The sequence below is a fragment of the Trachemys scripta genome, chromosome 8 (genome assembly GCF_013100865.1).
Source record: "Trachemys scripta elegans isolate TJP31775 chromosome 8, CAS_Tse_1.0, whole genome shotgun sequence".
NCBI lineage: Eukaryota > Metazoa > Chordata > Testudines > Emydidae > Trachemys > Trachemys scripta.
The window spans coordinates 5,779,055-5,789,177 of record NC_048305.1 but is presented as its reverse complement, the minus strand read 5'-3'; the positions used below and the strand labels follow the sequence as shown (position 1 = coordinate 5,789,177).

At 46.8% G+C, this 10,123-nt stretch overlaps 1 protein-coding gene and 1 long non-coding RNA gene across 4 annotated transcripts in view; one reads left to right on the top strand and one right to left on the bottom strand.

Moving 5' to 3' along the window:
* The first annotated feature begins 3,803 nt into the window (after positions 1–3,803).
* LOC117881477 lies at positions 3,804–9,369 on the top strand. Of its 2 annotated transcripts, XR_004646812.1 has the most exons (3): positions 3,806–4,229; positions 5,159–6,146; positions 7,585–9,369. It is a non-coding gene; the product is annotated as an uncharacterized LOC117881477 (long non-coding RNA). The 2 variants fall into 2 exon arrangements; XR_004646811.1 differs by having other exon boundaries at positions 3,804–4,229; positions 5,159–9,369.
* The window catches only part of SPARC (secreted protein acidic and cysteine rich), a 24,600-nt gene continuing 23,151 nt past the window's right edge, over positions 8,675–10,123 (bottom strand). For both annotated transcript variants that reach the window (XM_034778789.1, XM_034778790.1), the window contains exon 10: positions 8,675–9,456. In XM_034778789.1, the coding sequence (XP_034634680.1) occupies positions 9,428–9,456 (29 nt within the window). In that variant the 3' untranslated portion in view covers positions 8,675–9,427. The remainder of the gene's footprint in view (positions 9,457–10,123) is intronic.

Genomic DNA, 10,123 nt, shown 5'->3' with positions numbered 1-10,123 from the left:
CTTTTTCTTTTTCTTTTTTTTACCAGTGATTTATTTTCTTTGTGAAAACATAGTGTCTTCCCCAGCTCTCTGCGGTTCTGGCCATGAAGCAGCATGTGGTAAAGAAACTTTTATGGGAAAAAAAGTACAGAAAGGAGGCTGCTCATTACGCCAAAGGGGCCAACGCACCCCTGGAGGAGCAAAAGGACACAAATCGTCAGCCAAATCTGCTAACGACCCAGCTGGCACCAAAGTCCTGGGCTGGACTCTACTGTGTTAACCTGGAGATTTTGGGCCTTGGGAAAAGAATCTAGTCAGGAATTAGCTGTAGAGAGTCAAGGGAGAGAACTGCACCCAAGGCAAATGTCCCTGATTAGGAGGGACAATCCCTCACCTTGGGCAAAATCGACCAGTATCGGTCACTTGTCCACTCTGGCCCCGCACTAGTCCTTTCCTCGTCTAAGGTCCCTGTTTGTATGACAGAGCCCGTGCTGGAGCCAGCCAAGACTGGAGCTCCCCTGGTCTGTGCATTCATGTAAACCGAAGAGGAGAAACCAGAGCTGGCTGGGTTTCTGCACAGTCTTGATACGGTTCCTGGGACTAAACGAACCTGAACTGGATCTCTGTTCGGGCCCACAATGCACTGGGTCATAGGCACAGACCAAGCACATGGGCTTCTGGGATTCTACCAGCTGCACAAGGTGACACGGCTTTGCCTTCCTCTGGGCCTAGTGCCGGAGGTAGGAGAAATCTATTGCCACACTCCCTGCCCTCCTCGCTGTCAGATGTGATATTAAGCACCACGCTTCTCAAGACCCCATAGTTACAGCCCGGCAAATGTCCTGCAGTGCATTCTGGGAGCAGCTCTTTGCCCTGCTTTAGGTCTGTCTCCCGAGGCTTATTTATCATGTCCTGAAACAGTTTTCAGGACCCGGCCTGATAGCAGGTATCATAGTCTGGTGCCAGCCAGAGGATGGGCCTTCCAGTGCTTGCTTTCTCTCTGCAGCAACCAGACACATTCCTTGCTGTCTACTGACACCTCGTGGCTCCACAGGTCCTGAGTGAAGTTCTGTTCACCCAGCATGGCTGGCCCTGTGCATATTTCCTCTGCTCCCTTGTGGCTCTCCTGGGTCTTCTGGGATCCTAACAAAGTAGCCGCTTTGCTTAATGTTCTAGTTCAGGGGTAGGCAACCTATGGCACGCGTGTCAAAGGCGGCACGTGAGCTGATTTTCAGTGGCACTCACACTGCCCGGGTCCTGGCCACCGGTCCGGGGGGCTCTACATTTTAATTTAATTTTAAATGAAGCTTCTTAAACATTTTAAAAACCTTATTTACTTTACATACAACAATAGTTTAGTTATATTATAGACTTATAGAAAGAGACCTTCTAAAAACGTTAAAATGTATGACTGGCACGTGAAACCTTAAATTAGAGTGAATAAATGAAGACTCGGCACACCACGTCTGAAAGGTCGCCGACCCCTGTTCTAGTTATTTGACAGATTGTTTATGGGCAATGCTTCTGCGTCTCTGTTCTATCAGCAGAGGCCCTAGCTTCATCATGGTACTGCACATGGACCTTGATCAAAACCTGCCATAGATGTTATTCTTATTCGTTGTTCCTTTAAGGACCAGGGCCGGCTCCAGGCACCAGCACAGCAAGCAGGTGCTTGGGGCGGCCAACGGAAAGGGGCGGCACGTCCGGCTCTTTGGCAGCAATTCGGCGGCGGGTCCCTCAGCCCCTCTCGGAGGGAAGGACCTGCCGCCCAATTGCCGCTGAAGAATGAAGCGGTGGTAAAGCTGCCGCCGATCGCGGCTTTTTTTTTTCTTTTTCTGCCGCTTGGGGCGGCAAAAACGCTGGAGCCGGCCCTGTTAAGGACCATCCGTCTTTCCCCTTCCCTCAGAGATACGAAGGGCTCGGAGCATGATAGCAGTGAGGTTTACTCCAGTTTTACGTCAGTGTTGCTGAGAGCAGAATTTGGCCCCATATATGAAGGACCAGATCCTCAGCTAATCTAAATTGTCACAGCTCCATTGACTTGAATTGAGCTAGGATGACTTATACCTTATGGGCCAGCTCCTCCACTTGTGTATCAGTTAAGGTTACTCTGAAGTCTTCTCGACACACAGAAGTTGTCCTGGGTAAACGCAAATCATTTTTTTCACTGATGCAAAACCCAATATGGACACTTATTTCTGTTCTAGGTGTGGCTTGTTTTGGTTTAGTTTAAATTTGTTCCTAACCAGAATCAGCCTGGTTTAAACCAAAATAAGTGTCCATACAGCCTTTTGCACCAGGCTTACTTAAATCCATTTAAAATGACACATTTACGTTAATGTGTGACTTTCCTATGTAGACTTGTTTTAAGATAAATCGATGTAAGCCAAGTTTATATCAGCTTAAGTGTGTCCACAATATCCTTTGCCATTAGTTTAACTCAACTGATTTTAAATCACACCTGAGAATCTTGGCTCTTGAAGTCAATGGAGTTGTGTTAGCATAAAATTGCAGTAACAGTGGTGGTCAAGGCTCCTTAACTTTTGCATTGCCTGAATTTTGATGGTTTAAAATGTAAACTTAATGTTGCATTCACATCAGATTTATCCTTAATTTCCCTGTTTTATAAAAGAAAAAGTAAAAGAGGAGATTGGTGTTTTAATCTCTGTATTTAGTTTGCTCTAATTCCAAAGGTTTCAGGGTAGCAGCTGTGTTAGTCTGTATCCTCAAAAAGAACAGGAGTACTTGTGGCACCTTAGAGACTAACAAATTTATTAGAGGATAAGCTTTTGTGGGCTACAACCCACTTCTTCTTCTATATGCATCCGAAGAAGTGGGTTGTAGCCCACGAAAGCTTATGCTCTAATAAATTTGTTAGTCTCTAAGGTGCCACAAGTACTCTAATTCCAAAGGTACCTAGTAAAAATCTTATGGTCATTCCCAATGAAATAGCACCTCAAAACTGCCCCAGTGCAACTATGGACAACCTGTGTGTGTTAATGTATTGTCCTGTAACTAGTAACATAACTTTGACGTCAGAGAAAATTTCATGCTGCATATGTGCCAAACTGACTTTTCCCAGATGTGAATATCGGTTGTTTTTGTATTTTTTTTTTCCAGCTTATAAAGTTCAGCCATTGTTTTCTTCTTGTGCATGTACAAAAGGCTTTGTTTTCATTATAATAAGAAAAATAATATTCTTGTAAACCCTCGCCTGTCTGGGGAAAAAATCAATAATCCTCTTTGGCGCAAGGCCAGCCATAAAGGAGACTTTTTTCAGAAAGTTGTAAGTCATTGAAAACTAGGGGGTTGTAATGAAAGTCCCAATGTAACTTGAACTATGGCATTGACTATAATGCCATAATGGTAATGGAATTCACATGCCTTTTGCCCTGATATCGCCTGCTGTTATTCTTGCGCTAGTGTTCAGACCAAATTCAGATCTGGTGTAAAGCGATTACAAGGCTGTTGAAACCAGTGCAGCTGTACCTGCTACGTCTGAATTTGATCCCTTTGTGTCGTATTAGGCCCATGTCATGCAGCCATTGCTACTGTCAGATAGGGGCTGATTCCAATGACTGACGTGCAGAACGAAAGGCACAGCCCTGGCCAACACAGCTGCACCACCGCTGCATACAGGCCTAGCCAGGCCGCCCCTGCCCCTGGCAGTGGAAAACTAGACAGTTCTCATGGAAATCCCACGAGGTGGAGCTCTCTAGCTTCCCAGCCCATGCCGGTGCCTTGGGTCAAAGGAAGCGGGGTGGACTCACATCCATCTCAGCGCTTGAAAGCTTTCCCTTGAATGGCTAGTGTGTGGGTTCTTGTTATTGGCTGGGCTGGAGAAAGCAAACAGCGCACCCTTGGAAGGAATTCTCCCCTTGTTTTGGCTGCCGATCCAGGCCTGGCTTTTCTGGCTGCGAGGGAGCGACTGGAAAGCAGGTTCTCAGAGCAATCACTCTGTGCTGTCATCCGTCCATCTCTCTGTTTGTCCTGTATCCAGTACCCTGGCAAATATTGCTCTGGGATAGTGAGGGAGAGGGCGGCCTGGTTCCCAGCTGCTGCGGAGGCCTGGAGTTTTGTTATCCCAGCTGATCTGGTACATCTTTGCGGGGAGTTAGAGCTGGCTGGACCTCTTGGAAAGGAGCAGAACTCTATCTGCTGGCCGAGCCCCAGGGGGAAGGGGCTGGAGGCTACTCCCCCAAAGGAATCTTGGACCAGTTGTACCATCTCAGTTTGCCAGGACACAGAAGGTGCCTCATCCAGACGTGGCAAATGAAAACGGCAGGCTGTAGGGAGGGTAGGGGCAAGGGTGGCTCTTAACTGTGGGGAAACCAGCGACACGTAGTTGCTCATGGAGTCAGTATGGCTAAGCGGCGAGAGCACTGGACTGGCATGCGGGAGGCCTGTGCTCTATTCACAGCTTGCCATGGGCCGGCTGGGTTTCTCTGTGCCTCAGTTTCCCATCTGTGTAAGGGGGATAATACTGCACTACTTGCTGTATCATCGGTAGATCTCACATGCTCTATAAAAGCTAGAGATTATTATTATTATTATTACACTCATAGCTCGAGTATTCTTGCCCCTTCAAATGACCAGTGTAGACTCTACCCTGCCCCCCCTCCCCAAACACACACACTTGTCTTCGAATGAGTGGGTAAAATTGTATTTGTATTCACCCTCGGCACAGCCAAGAATGCCAGATGTTGCCAGTTGCCTTGGGAGCTTCCTATCATAGATGCAGCCTGCCAAAGGAAATTTGGGAATTTTCTTTCTTAATTCAGGATTGGCAGCAATCCAGAAGCCTGCCACTGATGTCCTTTGACAGGTTGTAAAATACCTGGGGACAAACTAGATGAACCAATGGGTCTCCAAGCTGTCAGTCCCCAAGAAACGAACACACCTCCTCCCCACTTCACACATCTCCTTGTGGGTCATTGCCAAAGATGGAAACACTGTTGGGAGTTCTAAGCATGAGAACCAGGAACTCGCTGCATGCAAAGCTAGCTTGGTATAGTAATCCCAGGCCAGGGGCAGGTGGGTTCTAGCGAAGCCTGCGCTGTTTCATTCAGGGCAGGTTTTGAGGGTTGCTCCCCCGATGTGGGATTGACTGTGGCTGTTCCCACCTGAATTCTCCCATCGTGGCTCTGTCCCCATCTGATTCTTGTTCTTTCCCTCCTAGGGCTGATTTTCCACGTCCTGCTCAGATGGATTCTGGCTGTTGACTTATTTAGCTCCCAGAATTGCCGGAGAGGGAGGGCAGATGGTCTGATGGTTATAGAACTTAACTGCGAATGGAGCTCTGCCCCTTTTCTAGCCCTGCCTCTGTACATCATGGAACCTCACCGGGTCTCAGTTTGCTCCACGGTGGAAAGGACCCTCCTGGGGACGTTGTGAGCCTAAATTCGTTCATCTTTTCCAGGTGCTTTGAGATCCTCCGAAGGAAGGTGCTGCAGAAGTGCACAGTGCTAGTGTTATCCAGGGATGCTGTCGGGGCTTTCTGAAGAAAGTAACATTTTTGGCTTAAACGGGTCGACAGTGTCCCTGTCCCTTGGAGCCACTCAACTCATGCTAACTTTCCCAGTCACACCCCACAATGTGCGATTGCTGCCTAAAGGCACGTCTGGTCTGGAGGGCTACAACTGCAACCCAGCGGGGAAAACATTAGCTCAGGGTTATGGCTCTTTTCTCCCGTCCCTACTTTCTGAGGGATAAACCTTGCAGGTGTCAGGGTATTCCAGGCACATGGCTGGGTATGGAGGAGATCTCTCAAAGCTTTGAGCTGAAAGCCTGGAGGGTTGGTTCCTTTTTTTTTTTTTAATCCTTGGCTATTTGCAGCTATGGGTGCTCCGGACTCAGTGAACGACCCAGCTTGGATGGCATAGCCCTACAGAACGCTGCCCGTCCTGAGAGACCCCAGCTGGGGCAGCCAGCGCGTGTGCAGAACATTTCAGGGCAGCTTTGTGTAGTCGAAAGGAAGGGAGCTCCAGCAGCTTTCTCTCCTGACTAACTGTGGGTGATGTAATGGCTGACCCAGGCCAACGGAGTCCCCAGCTACCACTCAACGACTCAGATATTTTTGGCCGACACACGCGTCCCTGTTTATTTTTATAACAGTGCTCTGTGAATTTGAGGGCTCAGGAAGGTGAGGGGCTTAGAGCTGCGACCAGGTAGGTTCTGTGCAAGCTTCGCCCACACATGCAGCTTTACCAGGGCACCTCTGTCCTGACCTGCGTGTCTCTTGCCTTCCCGGGCAGTGAGTGTCCATCATGTTGCTCTCTGCTGTGGTTTGGATTAGGCTGAGACTGGGACTAGTTTAATTTGTGACCGAAACTAGTTCGGGACCCTGGTCTGGAAGGAAGGTTTGCTTGTATTTATTTAGCAAACACGTGCTCACATTTATGTTCAGATCTGCTCACATGGGCATCTGTCCATGTTATCATGAAAATGATAGCAAGTATACGATGTGTGTGCCTATGGTGGGGAGGTGCTATGTATTTACTTTAGGATTATCTAGATCTTATCCTGCTGCTAGATATAGCACAGCATGTATCAGCCCTAAAAATTTAAGCATGATCTTTAATATAGCTACCGCCTAGCTTTATTCCCATGGGACATCTATTGCTGGTCCACTCTGCAGCTGTCCAGGTAGCACAGAAGTGATTACGCTGTAAATTTCCTTTAGTTCTGTCAATCTTGCATAGATAATCTAAGCACTAATTGAATGAGCCCTTACTGGTAAATAGTGTCAGTGATTTCCTACTTCCTACCAGTTCTTTGCACACCCGTCCTCTCTGTGGAGAATACACACAGCACTAGACAAAGCGATAGCATCACTTTTTTGTCTTACTTCCATCTCAACCAATCCAACCGTCATGTTTGGTAGGGGCCAGAATTTGACCTTCCATGTTTTTTCCCCCTTGCGTTGATTGGTAAAGTCCATGGCCAAGATTTTCAAGAGAGGTGAGTGACTTTGACTCCCGCATACCTTTGCCCTGAAAATCAGGTCCCTTGACAGTCTTGAGGTAGGCATCCAAAATAGAAAGACAGACAGAATCACTGATCTCGTGAGAAGAACTTGGCTTAGGTCACTCTCAATTAAAACATTTCACATCAAAGTCTTCATTGTTCTCTTGTTCTAAAAATAATTTATAAAGGGCAGGGGGAGGGGGAACCCAACCACTAAAACCAACAAGATGTATTGCCAGCCATCCAGCCTGCCCCTCAAAATAAGCCCTCCAATGACAAACCAGCACAAGGCCAACAACATGTCCACAAGAAAATAGAATTCACAGGGACTCTTCAACTCTGGTGTGTGTGTGTGTGTGTGGTGGTGGCAGGGTTCATGAAACCCATGTGTGTTTTTTGTGGGGTGAGAGAGAACTAGTTTAATCCCACAGTGTCGGCTGGTCCCTGCTCTAGATAAAGGATGTGGCAGAATTGACTCAGAATAGCACGGGCAAGAGGGCTTTGCAAAAGAAAGAAATGCAGAAAATCCCGACTCCCAAGGAGGAAGAACGGGCGGGTGGAGGAGGGGCTTTAGAATAAATTGCTTACATTAGAAATTAATTAATTCTCTTAACTGGGTTTATCCTTGTTCCTTCATAGAGTCCTAACAAATGTCAACATTAATATCGCTCTGGAGATAACACTCTGGTGATCACGGTACTCTACTAATAGAGCTGAGACGTCATGAACCCCTGGGGAGCAGTAGTACTAATGGAGATCATTAATATTTTGTGACATCGGGTTACCAAGAACTGATTCCAAATCTACGGCAAATAACCTTTGAATAACAAAGAGCAGCACAACTTTCCAACGCCCAAGAGGCCGGGGAAGCCCACGTTAGACATTCATGCGTTCAGAACGCCCAAATCACACAGGGAAGGGGACTGATCCTGGCACGTGCCGAGCACTCGGGCTCTGGTTCAACAAAATACTTTAAGCAGGTGAGGAGACCCGTTGACTCATGGCACTGCGATTAGGGCCCAGCCAAAGGTGCGACCCACAGTCTGGGCTCTTTAAAATGCTACCTGTTCTGTAGGGAAACGGTTTCTTTGATCCAGGAATGTAGTGTTATTCAATGAGATTCATCGTGCAGCGGGAATGTTAAGGTGCAAGGTTTGTGACTGCAGTTCATGGGGGAATTAGCTTTCAAGTGGCACTTGGCACGACCTTCCACTCTTAGAAGTTGACCGGGGTGCTCAGCTTTGACCTCCCAAGGAGGATGACAAGAAACAGACAGTGTCAGCTCGTTTAGTGTCACGGTTTCAAATAATTATCTTTTATTACGAGAGACTCGTCAGATTGCTCACACTGTGGCAAGAATTTAATAATAAAAGGCACCGGGGAACATTCAGACGTAAAAAGTTCTCAGCCTGCGAGATCTAACCATCTCCTGTGAGTCTGTACGAGACCCGCTCCATAAAAACCCCAACTAAAACAAAACAAAACTGAAACACCACAACAGCTTCCAAAAAAAAGCAAACACGTGCTTGTCTATGTCACGCGCATCTTTCTGAGCAGGGGCGTCACCTCCACATCGAACAGAACGTCCCTGGTGGAGCAGGGCTGGAATTTAAGAGTGCCAGAGGCAGTGATGGGAAGTGACATGGGGAGACGTGTAATGTCGCGAAAGCCACGGAAAGCATTGTCTTGGTAACAGCAAGATCAAATAAAAATACCACCACCAAACACGTCAGCACCAAAAGCTAACTTTAAAGCATGGAAAACACAAGAACAGTACAATCACCGAGTAATAATAAAGCATGTAGCATTTTCAAACCTTTATTTTTAGAGGGGATTTTACATGATGGTTTTTTTTTAACTTGTGCGTTTTTTAAAAACTATTTGTGCCCAATTATTAATAAATTCAAGCCCTGGGAATTTAAATATTGCCATTCTGGATCTTCAGTGTCTATCCCACTCCCTTCTCCATCCTCCCTAACAGGAACTAAAATCCAGCACCCCAAACTTTCACCACCACTTGCTCCACTAAACTTTGGAAAGCCCAATCTTCTAACATCCTCTGGATACATCTTCCCTCACTTGCCGTCTGGAAATCAGGGAGTTAATCCTCTGGGATGGCTTTGCTTTACATTGAAAGATCTGAAGAACATATAAGTAAGGAGTTTGAAAAAAAAAATCCAAGAGTGGATAAGAAGAGGGAGTAGCTATTTAGCACAGGAACAGGGCTGGTTATTGTAACTTTGTTGTCGAATCAGAGAGCAGAGAAGAACACGCTGAAATGGATGCGTGAGCAGAGTATTCTAGTGGTATTCATTAGGCTACTAACAATAAGTTGTTGTCTCTTTTAGCACCGTTAATATACGTTTAGATCTATATTAGCACCTTGTCCCCAGGGGAAAAAACAAAACAAAAAAGGTTTAAAAATAAAAGGAAACAGGAGGTAAAAAAAAAAAAAAAGGAAACAGAAAAGGAAGCTGCTGGCTTAGATCACGAGGTCCTTGTCAATGTCCTCTGCAAAAGGAGAGAGAGAAGAAGTTAAGAAAGTCTTCACTAACCTTCAGACTATGCTAGATGTAACCCAGGCTAATGCCGTGTGGCTCTTTGTCCCCCTCTAGTGGTTACATCTCACATAGACGTTCATGACTACTACTGCCATCAAGTTCAGACTCACCCCTCTTCTGACTCCTTTCACGTTGGATAAAAAGGCTGGAAAGGCATGAAGGGGCTCTAAAAGAGGAGGAAGATTCCCCCAGCACAAGCATTGTGCAAGATGCCCTTTGCAAGCTCTGGCACAGGTGTGGCCAGGGGGCAGAGCTGGTCATGGAAGGGGCATATTGAGGGAGGGATCACAGCATATAGCACATGCTTAATTTAAAGCCACTTTAGCACCCTTCTCCTCCTGAGCTGTGAGTTCTGCGCTGCAGAAAGCTCTCAGGATGGGTGCTTTAGCTCATGTGGTAGAAGTTCCCAGGGATTCCCAGGTTCTGACTCCACTGGGAGAGTCATTCCACACCAATTTTTTTGTGTGGGGGAGGCAGTGATCTGTTGGCTTTTGGCAGTGACTCCCACAGTTCACTCAGCAATAATGACCTCGAGGCAAGATTAAGGGGAGGTCACTCAGGCGCTCTCTGAAATAGCAACGGTCGTGTTTGTTGCCTCCGAAGCACTGCCACCTATT